General features: G+C 40.5%; 5 protein-coding genes across 6 annotated transcripts; 1 reads left to right on the forward strand and 4 right to left on the reverse strand.

The window, feature by feature from the left end:
- Nucleotides 1-218: 218 nt before the first annotated feature.
- Nucleotides 219-3,889, reverse strand: LOC111604413 (heat shock 70 kDa protein cognate 1). The gene is made up of 3 exons (XM_023322469.2): nt 3,853-3,889; nt 3,480-3,695; nt 219-2,038 (listed from the first exon to the last, which is right to left on the reverse strand). The coding sequence occupies exons 2-3, from the start codon at nt 3,682-3,684 to the stop codon at nt 312-314; spliced, it is 1,932 nt and encodes a 643-aa protein (XP_023178237.2). The 5' UTR covers nt 3,685-3,695; nt 3,853-3,889; the 3' UTR covers nt 219-311.
- A 638-nt stretch (nt 3,890-4,527) lies between these two features.
- On the reverse strand, nt 4,528-5,305 carry LOC111604417. Its single transcript, XM_023322472.2, has 3 exons — nt 5,082-5,305; nt 4,903-5,019; nt 4,528-4,837 (listed from the first exon to the last, which is right to left on the reverse strand). Exons 1-3 carry the CDS (start codon nt 5,226-5,228, stop codon nt 4,631-4,633), a joined length of 471 nt encoding a protein of 156 aa, XP_023178240.1. The 5' UTR covers nt 5,229-5,305; the 3' UTR covers nt 4,528-4,630.
- Nucleotides 5,306-6,024: 719 nt separating this feature from the next.
- Nucleotides 6,025-7,561, reverse strand: LOC111604416 (exosome complex component rrp45). Its single transcript, XM_023322471.2, has 4 exons — nt 7,021-7,561; nt 6,389-6,964; nt 6,140-6,325; nt 6,025-6,082 (listed from the first exon to the last, which is right to left on the reverse strand). Exons 1-4 carry the CDS (start codon nt 7,475-7,477, stop codon nt 6,042-6,044), a joined length of 1,260 nt encoding a protein of 419 aa, XP_023178239.2. The 5' UTR covers nt 7,478-7,561; the 3' UTR covers nt 6,025-6,041.
- Nucleotides 7,562-7,638: 77 nt separating this feature from the next.
- On the forward strand, nt 7,639-9,875 carry LOC111604415 (transmembrane protein 161B). 2 transcript variants are annotated; one of them, XM_030222723.1, is made up of 7 exons: nt 7,639-7,693; nt 7,770-7,862; nt 8,014-8,684; nt 8,744-9,001; nt 9,065-9,239; nt 9,298-9,561; nt 9,629-9,875. In XM_030222723.1, exons 2-7 carry the CDS (start codon nt 7,860-7,862, stop codon nt 9,746-9,748), a joined length of 1,491 nt encoding a protein of 496 aa, XP_030078583.1. In that variant the 5' UTR covers nt 7,639-7,693; nt 7,770-7,859; the 3' UTR covers nt 9,749-9,875. The 2 variants fall into 2 exon arrangements, with proteins under 2 accessions (XP_030078583.1, XP_023178238.1); XM_023322470.2 differs by lacking the exon at nt 7,639-7,693 and having other exon boundaries at nt 7,704-7,862.
- Nucleotides 9,876-10,086: 211 nt separating this feature from the next.
- On the reverse strand, nt 10,087-11,511 carry LOC111604418 (superoxide dismutase [Cu-Zn]). Its single transcript, XM_023322474.2, has 2 exons — nt 11,353-11,511; nt 10,087-10,679 (listed from the first exon to the last, which is right to left on the reverse strand). The coding sequence occupies exons 1-2, from the start codon at nt 11,416-11,418 to the stop codon at nt 10,284-10,286; spliced, it is 462 nt and encodes a 153-aa protein (XP_023178242.1). The 5' UTR covers nt 11,419-11,511; the 3' UTR covers nt 10,087-10,283.
- Nucleotides 11,512-12,548: the final 1,037 nt, after the last annotated feature.

Consider the following 12,548-nt stretch of genomic DNA (forward strand, 5'->3'; position numbering starts at 1 on the left):
ATAGTTAATAAGTTTGAAAATAAAATCTATTAAAAGACATGTTTATACACAAATTGTCTAATTTATGAACATTTTCCTTGTATGTTCGGAATGAGAAGAAAATTATTTCGAAGAAATTTTATTTTTATTTTTAAATAATTTTTCAATATTTTTAACATTTCTAATTTTTATTTCCAATAACTTTTTCGACAGAGTTTGTTATTTTCGATTTATAAATTTATTTTTATTTCCAATATTTCCACATTTACTCTATAATTTGGATAAGGCTAACGAAGAGATTGCAACATGCGGCAAGGCGCTCGATTGTCATTTCAGTCGACTTCTTCGATGGTTGGACCGCCTAATCCGCCGGCGCCACTGCCTCCACCGCTGGTGCTTTGGGCAGGAGGCGGCTGCACGCCTGCGCTCTGATAGAGCCTGGTCAAAATGGGATTGCAGATGCGTTCCAGCTCGTGTTGCTTGTGCTCGAACTCGGGCTTCTCGGCCAGCTGGTTGGCGTCCAGCCAGCTGATGGTCTCATCGCACTTCTGGACAATCGTCTGTCGATCGGCATCGCTGATGCGACTGCGCAGCTGCTCATCATCCAGCGTGGATCTGATGTGGAAGCAGTAGGACTCCAGCTGGTTCTTGGCATCAATGCGCTGGCGCTGCTCATCGTCCGCCTGGCGATACGATTCGGCTTCATTGACCATACGCTCGATATCCTCCTTGGACAGTCGTCCCTTGTCATTCGTGATGGTTATGCGATTCTCCTTGCCCGTCGACTTCTCAGCCGCGGTCACGTTGAGTATGCCATTGGCATCGATGTCGAAGGTAACCTCGATTTGGGGCACGCCTCGCGGTGCGGGCGGTATGGCCGACAGCTCGAATTTGCCGAGAATGTTATTGTCCTTGGTCAAGGCTCGCTCGCCCTCGAACACCTGTATCAGAACGCCCGGCTGATTGTCCGCATAGGTGGTGAAGGTCTGCGTCTGCTTGGTGGGTATGGTGGAGTTGCGCTTGATCAGCGCTGTCATCACCCCGCCAGCTGTCTCGATACCCAGCGAGAGTGGCGTGACATCGAGCAGCAGCAGATCTTGCACGGCCGCGGATGTGTCACCGTGCAGTATGGCTGCTTGGACGGCCGCGCCATAGGCCACAGCCTCGTCCGGATTTATAGACTTGTTCAGTTCTTTGCCATTGAAGAAGTCCTGCAGCAGGCGCTGCACCTTGGGTATCCGCGTGGAGCCGCCCACTAGCACAATGTCATGTATCTGACCCTTGTCCATTTTGGCATCCCGCAGCGCCTTGGCCACCGGCTCCATGGTGCTTCGAAACAGATCTCCGTTCAGCTCCTCGAAGCGGGCACGCGTCACGGATGTATAGAAGTCAATGCCCTCGAAGAGTGAGTCGATCTCGATGTTGGCCTGCGTGGAGGAGGAGAGTGTGCGCTTGGCCCGCTCACAAGCCGTACGCAGGCGGCGTAGAGCACGCTTATTCGGGCCAAGATCTCGCTTGTGCTTGCGCTGAAACTCCTGCACAAAATGATTGACCATGCGATTATCGATATCCTCGCCACCCAAGTGGGTGTCGCCCGCCGTGGCCTTCACCTCAAAGATGCCATCCTCGATGGTCAGCACGGAGACATCGAAGGTGCCGCCGCCCAGATCAAAGATGAGCACATTGCGCTCACCGTCGCCCTGCTTGTCCAGGCCGTAGGCAATGGCTGCCGCCGTTGGCTCATTGATGATGCGCAGCACATTGAGTCCGGCTATGACTCCCGCATCCTTGGTGGCCTGCCTCTGCGAATCATTGAAATAGGCCGGCACAGTGACCACTGCATCGGTCAGCGTGCCACCCAGGTACGACTCGGCGGTCTCTCGCATCTTTGTTAGCACCATGGAGGACACCTCCTCCGGATAGAAGCTCTTCTTCTCTCCCTTGTACTCCACTCGAATGCGAGGCTTGCCATTGTCCGAGATGACCTCGAAGGGCCAATGCTTCATGTCGCTCTGCACCGTTGCGTCGTCGAATTTGCGTCCAATCAGCCGCTTGGCATCTGTAAGAGAATCCCAGGCAGAGTAGTAAGTGGACGCACATCACAATTGGGGTCCTTTCTTTATCTTTATTAACTAACGAACAAATTATCTGAGGACGGGACTTTTACAAATTATACTAAGCGTATAGTAAATAGATTCGTAACTAGGCGCAGGTCTAGGCTTAGGCTAGGCGGGTTTTCGGGGCAAGGCAGATTTATGTGGACTCTGAGACTGAAATGAAAGTACAAAAAAGAAAACATGTCTTGCATTAGACCCGCACAAAATCTAATGGCAGAGCTGACAAAAGAAATTAAGTTTTTAACAGCTGAGCAGAGAAAATGGCTGAGACTGAGCTCTAATTGACACTGAAGAATGCTTAAATCAAGAGACAGAGTTTGGGTGGAGCGCAATGAGAGTCGAGACTATGAATGATTAGAAAAATTCCATAACCAAGCTCTAGCACTGAACATACTAAGTTTATAATAAATATTCTATAGTTCTACAATCTTTCTATATACCAAATAACTTACAAATATGGCAAGCAAAGCGAGTAGGGAATGAGACTCTTAAATAAGAGAATATTCACAGTAGATACACTCAGTATATAGGAAGCACCACATACATATATGAGCAAGCAGCTGTAAGCCACTCTAAAGATGGCAAGGATTCAAGATCATTTCTTAAGTTACTTAGGCAGATGAATATTCAGTCTAGTTATTAATTAGAATTTTAACTCTTGAAGACATATATTTCTAGCTAGTTTTTAAGATCATTATGGCAACAGAAAAGTGTGATTGCTGTCAATATAAAGATGAAGGCTAAGATCCATGCAAACACAACACGATTAGAGTATGGCAATTAATATCCAATCTATATCCAATTGGATTTCTGCTATCTGAGGCGACTTCTAGCTAGCAAGAAGTAAAATATCTGGGAAGCTAAAGGTCCAAGTAAATCGTCAAGGCATAACACGAAGTGTGTTTCTCTCATGAGCTATTGAAATGCGTTGGCCTAGTTAAGAGCTAATATACGGCCAGAGCAAAGTCAATTTGTAAATATTGTCATATAAATAATATATGTTTGTAAATGATTTTGTGTTGGCTCACAGTTGTGTTGGAACCATGAAATGCGCTGACACAGATTATGCTAATAAACATTTTGGCAGCGGGCGGTGGCATGCAACGCGGCGAGTGAGCAGACACCACAAGTGCATGCGACTCATTAAATGAAAGGGAGAGCACGACGCGCAGGAGGTCGAGCGAAAAGTGCAAAAATACATTTTGGGCAACTGCTCTTAGCTGGCTGCAAGCTAGAGCGGCCAAGAATGAGCCATGTACTATATGTATATATACATATATCTCATATATATGTACAAGGTGTCCCAAAATAAAATCCGCAAAGAATTAGAAGAGCCTCAATTTGCGGGTGGTTTTCATTCATGAATTAGTAAGTTGGACTCACCGAAGATTGTGTTATTTGGATTCATGGCCACCTGGTTTTTGGCTGCATCGCCAATGAGACGCTCCGACTCCGTAAAGGCCACGTAGCTGGGCGTGGTCCGATTGCCCTGATCGTTGGCAATGATCTCCACTTTGCCATGCTGAAAGACCCCGACACACGAATAGGTTGTACCAAGATCAATGCCAACTGCTGGTAATTTGGGCATATTTGCTGCGTCTTTAATTAGACCACAAAACCCACAAAGTAGACGACGTCAAGGTCGCCCAGCCAGAGCGTGTGAGCGAGAGCGAGAGAGGAGAGCGTAACGAATTTGAAAATGATATTTAAATCAAGGTAATATATTACACAATCGAAAAATCGTTTAGAAACTTACCCAAAATAAAAAAAATAAAAATCTAGAGCAGTTACTGGCTTAAAATGCAAAACGATATAGATATAGGGATATGATTAAAAACAAAAGAACGAATGTCAAAATTCGCAGGAATTCGAGTGTTTTATCTCTTTGCAGCTCCACTGCGTCTGCTGTTTATAATCACGTTGCCAGAATGAGAATCTAGTACGTTCATCGAACCGTTCGAAACTATATGTTAAAAGCGAATTCCACACGATTTTCAAAGATGCAACCGACGCAGCTGCCACAAATAAACTGACAGCAACAAATTTGCACTGAAAAGTGCAATCAATGTTGTTTAACAGCCACATAACATGTTTATGTAAAACATAACATAGGCCCCACACATAGAGTAGCCCAGAAAGCCAAGATTACAAAGCGAAAGGTGTAAATGTACACGCTGTTAATATACATTTAACATAGCCTACACACACACACATAACATAGTGTTTGGAAAGAGAACTGTTATACAGAAGGAACAATGTGATCATGTTAACTTTAACATGAGCTGCATACACAGAGACATTCTAACGGAGCCAAGGTAACATGCTTTATACATTATATGTCGAAGAGCATCTAACTGTTGTTTATTTTTAACACGAGTCCTATACAAAAAAGGCATTATTCTAGAAATATCAGAGGAAACACTTTGTGATAGATCGTTATATATAGCTTTATTATAGAACATTACCAAAAAGCAAACACAAATCAAATGTATTCAGAGCCTTAAAAATAGTATCAGTGATTGTTGGGTTAGTAATTAGTAAGGAGGCTTGTCTATGCCGCATTCATCGGGTTTCTTGAACACCAGTGCGTAGGTGAGCACGGGATGGACATTGACATCAGTAGATGCTGTCGACAGCAGCGAATGAGTGGACGGGCTTTCCATGAACAGCGATTCAGCATCAAACTTGCTCCAACGTCCGCGTTTCAGCTGCTCATTTACGTACTTCAGTTGCGTGTTTATCTAAATTGATAGTTAAGTTTTGTCAGAATTGGGCGGGCAAAGGGCTCAGTACGAATGCAACTCACCATGGGCACCAGCAATGGTGTACGACGGCAGTTGAAGAAGTCACCTATACACTCTCGAACATTATCGGGATTTTCGTTGATGACATGGTGCAATATAACACGTATAATGGCGCGTATCTGACAAATTAGGTACAGTGCCAATTAAATTTGGAAAAATACTTATTACTTAAGAGTCTTACCTCGGGATGTTCCTGTATGTAATTCCAGTTTCCCCTGCGCAACTGCTTCCGAATGCGTGGCAAGGAGCTGTAGTGTCTAATTTTATTCGACTCCCATTTGCCCATATCGACGATCTTGGGTACAAGGCAACCATAATTAGTATTCATATTTTTTTGTTTTGTATCTTTTCTGTACACTGAAATTTTGTTAATGTGAACAAATCGGAAGGAATTACGGAGAATTTATTGTATTTTGATATATAAAGAATTTAAGGTCAAAATAAAATTGTAAATTTAAAAAATATTACATACTTTTAGGCTACCCAAATAGCACACATTCAAGTTTTCTGTTATATACACAAAACATGTACTTATATATATTATATAGAAAATTGTTGTATTATATATAAACAGGACATTGAAGCGAGTAAGACGCTTGCTCAAGACAGTCAACAACAAATAAATCTCTAAGATTAGAAATAAATTACGATTTAAGATATCCATCAATGCTAGAGTACCCATATTCTTGTTGAATAGCCTGATTACAGCTACACCTGCGACACATCTTTTGAGAACAACTGCCTCACCTGCCACAACAACTAAACCATCAGAATTGAAACGCTGCTGGAAAGGCAACAGCTGGTACAACTAACCTAACTCAAGCAGTAACACTTTGTCACCTTAGTTACCTTGTCTAACTATCTCCATGGCGTTTGGGTGGATATAGACATTGTGAGCACAGTTGACTTTTTATAAATTGAAGTTATCGAAACCAAACATCAAAATTCAGACAACTTTAATTATGCCAGTTTACTGCAATTATTTATAATTTTAAAATAATTCTATGAAGTTACACTTATAACAAATTTTGCCTTAAGCATATATTTTACTTAAAAACTATACACATTTTGTACATATATGTTATATATATGTAAAAAATAAAACACCTATTGTGTTTAACGGAAGAGCAATACTCGTTTATCAAAGGATTAGTGTAACTTCCTCCTCCGAATCGCTTTGATCTGCAAATTACAAATAATTGAACTCTAGATTGATCGATTTATACAAATTCTTCTTACCTTGTTTCCTTTGTGTCAGCTGTTGCTTTTTGCTAGCCTTATTTTTGCCCCGATTGGGCTTAGACTTGCTCGTTGTGGCAGTAATTGGCGTTGACTCCTTTAAGCTTTGTGGTACATCTTCCACCAATTGCTCCTGCTGCAAATTTTGCTCCGACGGCAGCCAGCTGCTTTCATCCATTGGCGTCTCTGATATGGGAAAATGTTGCATATTTCAATAACGTAGTCCATAATAATCTCCAATACTCTTACCAGCTATTTCTGTGACCTTATGCAACTGTTCATGAGCAACTGTTTCCTTTGGCTGGATGGGTTCTTCACAACTAGATTGCTGTACAACTTCCATCTGCATTTCCTGCTCCATTAAATGCTTGAAACTCAACATGGGTGCAGTATCGTTTAAGAGATCCACTAAGCCCGCCACTCGGTTGGGCTGCAATCGACGCTCCGCATCCAGCTCCAATGCCTTGCGTATGAATTGCACCACGGCCTTCGATCGATTTGCTGCGCTGCGTGCACATTGCATGATGGTGCGTACGTTTGTTGGTGCGGTGCCGCCAGCGTTCAGCGTGCATAGCTCTTGGTAAGAATTGAAGCTCAGTACAATGATCGAATCTGCGGCATTCTCTTCCAGCAGCGTTGGATCGACCAATGGATGCGAACTGCTCTTGTAAACGCAATATGTTACGCTCACAGGATAGTGCAAAAATAACAGAGGCATCAATTCGCGTTCCCTTTCGCTGAACGTGTGTATTTCCCCTTCCGCATAGGAGACCTCCGGTCGACGAAAGTGCATGAGTGCTGCAAGCGCGGCAATCGTACTTGCATCTGTAAAAAAAACTCTTTAGGTAAAATTTGTATCCCATTAGTAACTTATTACACACCATATAAATTTCCATCATGGTTAAGCACATTTATGTCAACGCGCACGCACCATACATGCTGCTCGACAGCGATGCACAGGGACTCAAGATCTAGGCAGCGAGAGCTCCTAAATGTGCGTTCCAGCAACGAGTTGAGTGTTAAGAAGCGTTGATCGTGTGTCGACTGGATTTCATCAAGAAATGCCACACCCTTGATGTCCACGTTCAGATACAGTGTACCCTCGTTGGCTCGTGCACTGGACGGTGTGCCAATGTCACAGCTGACCTGTGCCAGTACCTTTGTATCACCCATAGACACGGCCACCGTACCCCAGTCGGAACCGAAGGTTAATTTTACATCACGGAATTCGTTTGATTTACGGCCATCGAAGCGCGTATTTTGTTTTACTGCACTCTGTATGAAGCTGCGCTCGGACTTTGACTTGCCCGGTTCGAAAAGATTTGCATTCAGGAACATTATTTGTCTTTATTAATCTTCACTTTTGTTTTGTGCCGGCATTCAAAAACGTGCATCAACGAGGGCTACATATGCAATGTTAGTATATCGATATGTGTTGTATGAATATCGATAGCACCAGCACTTGCTGTTATTTCAACATCTTTAAAAAAATCAAGCAGTGGAAAGCAGTTCAAACTCAACGAACTAGATACAACTACTATAAGTTCATTTGACGTGAGTTGTTCGATCCAAATAGTTCCGAGTGCTTCTGTAAAACTAAAGCATATTCTCATTTACTTCTTTTAATTAGGAAACATGAATTAATTAAAACATCAATTAACACACATTGCTTCATGACCCAATACCAGACACGACATTTAACACATCGTGGCAAAAAATCATGGTAAGAAAGAATCCCAAATGTCAATTCAGCGTGCCCGGATAAATGGAATGTGCATAATAATTGACCAAAAATAGAATTGACCCAAAAATAGTTATAGATGACAGAAATGTTGGTTGTTGTAAATTCTAATGAAATGAAAATGTGATTTTAGGCCATATTAGGCGCTCAATTGGTTATTACGCTGGTTATGGTCAGTGTTATCCAAAAGCTGAGTCCCCACTACTCATTTGCCAAGTGGATACTCTGCCGGACTGGGCTGTTCCGTTATCTGCATCCAACGGACGATGAACTACGCACGAAGGGAGGCGTGCCAAAAGATCGTGGGGGCAAGGGCAAGCATAAACAGCAGAATGGGTTGAGCAACGGCGCCTCCTCGCAACAGTTTCACATACCACGCAGCATCGAGATTGAGCTGGAGACATTGCCAGTGGTGGAGCGGGATGTTATCCATTTACGTTACTTTACCGAATACCAATGGCTCTTGGATTTCAGCATATATGCTGGAATTGTGTATGTCATCTCTGAGCTATTTCACTACTTCTATCCTCTCAAGCAGGAGATCAATCTGAGCATGGTTTGGTGTCTTTTGGTCATATTCTTTGCCATCAAGCTGCTGTCTTCCCTAACTGTGATGTACTTCCAAAGCGAGGAATCAATGGGAGAGCGCTCCATGGTGATTGTCGCCTGTCTGGTCTATTTACTAATTGCCATGATTGTGCTTATCATTGATGAGCGCATTCTGGAAACGGGTCTAGAGGATGCATATACAAGTTTCAATGCCAGCGCATCAAAGTTTCTTACCGAACAGGGTCTGCCTTCTTCGTGAGTTTAACACTATGTTCATTAAGTTATTTATATTCGCTAATGTGTTTATATTCCAGTGGACCAGCCTCTAAGATTGTTGTCAAATTCTTTGTTGCCTTGAGCTGCGGTCTTCTGGGCTCCCTGTTCACATTTCCGGGCTTGCGTATGGCCAAAATGCATTGGGATTCTTTAAAATATTGTCGAGGCAATCGCCTTCTGCAGATTACGCTCAACGTGAGCTTCGTAATGCCCTTTATACTAGTCATATTGTGGATACGACCCATTAGTCGAGACTACTTGACAGTGCGAGTTTTCGAGGGCATGCAACATCCACTGTAAGTTAGAAAATCGTTTGGAATTGATTGATTGATTGATATATTATATTTTTTATCTACTAGTCTAAAGCCTCATGTTTTTGAAACACTGCGCCTTCTACTTGTTGTCTTTGTGGTCGTAATGCGCTTTGCACTGATGCCCATCTATTTGCAATCGTATCTCAACTTGGCCTATGACAAAATTGTTGATCTTCGTAAGGAGGCTGGACGCATCACCAACGTCGAATTTCAAAAGAAGGCAGGCATCAGCAAGTTATAAATAATTCAGAAATCATTAACGTTTTGTTGCCCTGTAGATCTCGTCAATATTCTACTATCTGTGTGTTGTGACCCTGCAGTTTGCTGCGCCGTTAATTCTGTGTCTCTATCTGACGCTAATGTACAAAAGTCTTGGTGGTTTTAGCTGGACGGGCATATTTAAGGAAACGGTTGTCCTGCAACACGAATGTGCCGCTGATGCAGAATTGGCAACAATTCCAATTGAGAACAATGTTGAAACCGAATTTAATATTTTGGAATCTGCGCAGTCATTACAGGCCTCGTTCGCTAGTTTGAAAAATGTATAATTTCTCCTCATATTACAGTTAACGTTTATCTAATATTTAATATTAATTTGAACTATTTTAGGTGTTCTCTACAGAAGTGTACAAAGGCTTTCTAGGATTTGCCACTTGGTGGAGCTACTTTACGCTGTTTGCAACTTCATCATTGGGCATTGTCTATCAGTCCTATTTTAACAAGACCTAACGGAAGAACTTACCAAAGTTTTTGTACCACCAAACAAACTATATGCTAATCTAGAAATGATAATTTTTCTAAACTCGTTGATATTGTTTTATAGTCATGCCATAGATCGAAATTGAATTAAATTAAATTGAATTGAAATCTGTCATGTATTGTAAATATTACTAATTTATATATGTGTCATTGTTTACGATAAACTTTAGAAGCAAATTTTAAACCAATAAAATGTTCATACTAGTGTAAACAATTGTAATTCTCAAACCAAATGCTCAGCAGGTGTTAAAAGTGAGTCGAGGTAACTAACAGTTGTAGTTGGTTTAGATAAAAAGAATGCCTGGATCAAGTTTAATTTGATAACCCCATTTATTTTCTTCAAGTTTATTATATAGCAATTACTACATTAAGGAAAATCTCTTTTTATGCTTGTATACATCCAATAGAAAGTTCAAACCGAAATTATATTCCATTCGTAAGACTAAATTCCACATAAGCATATGTCTATTTATATGTGCATTTTATTGAAATGCTCTACATGTGTTTATATTTTCGCAATACCAATTACACCGCATCCAATGCGAGCACCAGCGTTTCCAGTTGTCTTGCTAAGCTCATGGCCACCTTTGCCGAGGTCATCGGGATCAGCGTGCACCACAACAGTGCGTCCGATAATGCTATTGGCTCCAAATAATGTTATTTTGCAATCACATATGTCAACCGGAGTGGGACCATCGCCACTGGCGATTATGTTGCCCAGGTCACCCAAATGACGATTCTCATCATTCGGAGCGCCGTGTTCCTTCTGGTATGGATTAAAATGCGGTCCAGAGGACATGCAACCGTTGGTGTTGTCGCCAAACTCATGCACATGGAAGCCATGCTGACCCTTCGCTAAGCCGGTTACTTCTCCGGTAACTTTCACCGGGCAACCGTCCGACTATTAAACGAGAATTAGAAACAGATATGAGAAGCGTAAAACAAAATTTGTTGAAGCAATGATAATGCTGTCCCAAGCTGATAAGCACCACCAAATTGTGCCCCATCATAGTGATAAAGTATTTAAATGGAAGCAACAGTAACAGTAACAGCGTGTAACATCATTGAAAATGTTAGCCAAGAGTATAATCATATCAAATGCATCTAAGAGTGATAACATAATATAAAATGTAAACCAAAACTACCAAACTAAATTAAAAATTATTGAAGATTGAAGCGTAGAGTATTAACTGCTTGAATACAAGTTATAGCAACAAAATTAAACTATGATAATTGAAGTGCTATGATAATACTAGTGCATTCAATATGTGCAGATATGTGCGCAGTGTTGTGCTTATATAATAACGCATTTGCCAAATGACACAGCACAATATCATGCAATTAAAATTCAAGTAGCTTCACAAAAACTTTGCACAATTCCATATGCACATACACATAGTTATTGTATGCACATACACATGTACATATGTATATACACAAGTACATATGTATATATAAGGTTTCATTAATTTACAAGCATATACATATGTAGGAGAGGCGCGGTGCGGCCGGCTAATTGACCTTCGTATTTTATAGCTGTCGTATTTGTCTTCTTTAAAAATACACGTTCTTACCTCCTGTTCGAAGAAAACTGTACCCTTGGCGTCGCCATTGATAACGCATACAGCTTTGACTACCATTTTTGGATGTTTTATAGCTTAAAAGCGTAAATGTAAGTAATTTAATTACAAGTGTCGCAGACCGAACTCGTCAACCGAGCAGCAAGCAAGCAAATGGCTAGTGTGACTAAAAAGTTATCGTTTATGTATCGATGAAAACAAATTTTAAACTCCCACCATTATGAAATTTAAATTTTATTAGTAACACAATTTTTATTACTATTATAAATCATTTAATTATTTTATTATTATATTTAATAATCTTGTTTTTATTATTAGTATTAATATTATTCATTGTATCCATTTTTGTATAGTTTGCTATACAAATCTGATGTTAACATTATATTTTAGCTTATCGGCGATTGAGCAACACGAACTTATAATAATATATCGATACATTTAATGTTAGCTTCTAGAAGCTCAGTTTAAAGCTATATCTGCGCTTTAACTTAAGACACATTTTGCGTCAATACTTAATTAGAAGTTTTAATACCGGTTCTTCCTTCTGTTACAGCTTGATTGAACTATTATGTTTGTGAATCAAACTCGTATTTCATGATATGAAATATGCATGCGCGATGAACAATCCTTCGTTTTTAACAGAGCTATATATGCATGCGCACTGTTAAAAGTATCAGTAGTTTACCCAAGAAGCAGTTTCGTTACTTTTAATCTCATCTGAATGTTTGGTTATGGGGTTAGACTCCGGCTCCGGCTTTGTTATCCCATCTGAAGTTGACGGTTTGTCAGATTCTCAATATAACCATAGAAAGCCGTAGCTACAGTTATGTTGATTAAAGGGAATCTATTAATAATTTTCAATATTGTTAAATGTTGAAATTTAATTTGTTCTGAGAGTGATTATGGGACATAAATGGATTATTTAACGAATTATTAATGAAGTGTTACGAATTCGGTAATCAACGGATTGTGACATCAATAACTGAAAAATGTTTGCTGTTTTATGGGAAACACGATTTTTTTACGTATCGATTTAAATATGAAGCTATCAAAAAAATTTGTAAAAAATGGAATATACGCTACTCAGAAAAAGCAGCCACAACAACAATAAATAATTCTTTTGAATAAAATAAAATTATTTACATTATAAACCATAAGTAAGTCGAGTTATAATACTCAACTCTTATTTC

Source organism: Drosophila hydei, unplaced genomic scaffold (genome assembly GCF_003285905.1).
Source record: "Drosophila hydei strain 15085-1641.00,03,60 unplaced genomic scaffold, DhydRS2 tig00000001-arrow-pilon, whole genome shotgun sequence".
Classification (NCBI taxonomy): Eukaryota; Metazoa; Arthropoda; class Insecta; order Diptera; family Drosophilidae; genus Drosophila; species Drosophila hydei.

Bases quoted from the DNA above. Each gene is read 5' to 3' on its own strand.
- LOC111604413 (XM_023322469.2), bottom strand. From the start codon at position 3,684: ATGCCCAAATTACCAGCAGTTGGCATTGATCTTGGTACAACCTATTCG. The intron at 2,039-3,479 runs GTGAGTCCAACT...ATTCTCTTACAG, and splicing joins TCCAAATAACACAATCTTCG to ATGCCAAGCGGCTGATTGGA.
- LOC111604417 (XM_023322472.2), bottom strand. From the start codon at position 5,228: ATGAATACTAATTATGGTTGCCTTGTACCCAAGATCGTCGATATGGGC. The intron at 5,020-5,081 runs GTAAGACTCTTA...CTAATTTGTCAG, and splicing joins ACATACAGGAACATCCCGAG to ATACGCGCCATTATACGTGT. The intron at 4,838-4,902 runs GTGAGTTGCATT...CTATCAATTTAG, and splicing joins CACCATTGCTGGTGCCCATG to ATAAACACGCAACTGAAGTA.
- LOC111604416 (XM_023322471.2), bottom strand. From the start codon at position 7,477: ATGTTCCTGAATGCAAATCTTTTCGAACCGGGCAAGTCAAAGTCCGAG. The intron at 6,326-6,388 runs GTAAGAGTATTG...TTCCCATATCAG, and splicing joins TAAGGTCACAGAAATAGCTG to AGACGCCAATGGATGAAAGC. The intron at 6,083-6,139 runs GTAAGAAGAATT...TGTAATTTGCAG, and splicing joins GCTGACACAAAGGAAACAAG to ATCAAAGCGATTCGGAGGAG.
- LOC111604415 (XM_030222723.1), top strand. The intron at 8,685-8,743 runs GTGAGTTTAACA...TTTATATTCCAG, and splicing joins GAACAGGGTCTGCCTTCTTC to TGGACCAGCCTCTAAGATTG. The intron at 9,002-9,064 runs GTAAGTTAGAAA...TTTATCTACTAG, and splicing joins GAGGGCATGCAACATCCACT to TCTAAAGCCTCATGTTTTTG.
- LOC111604418 (XM_023322474.2), bottom strand. From the start codon at position 11,418: ATGGTAGTCAAAGCTGTATGCGTTATCAATGGCGACGCCAAGGGTACA. The intron at 10,680-11,352 runs GTAAGAACGTGT...CTCGTTTAATAG, and splicing joins CAGTTTTCTTCGAACAGGAG to TCGGACGGTTGCCCGGTGAA.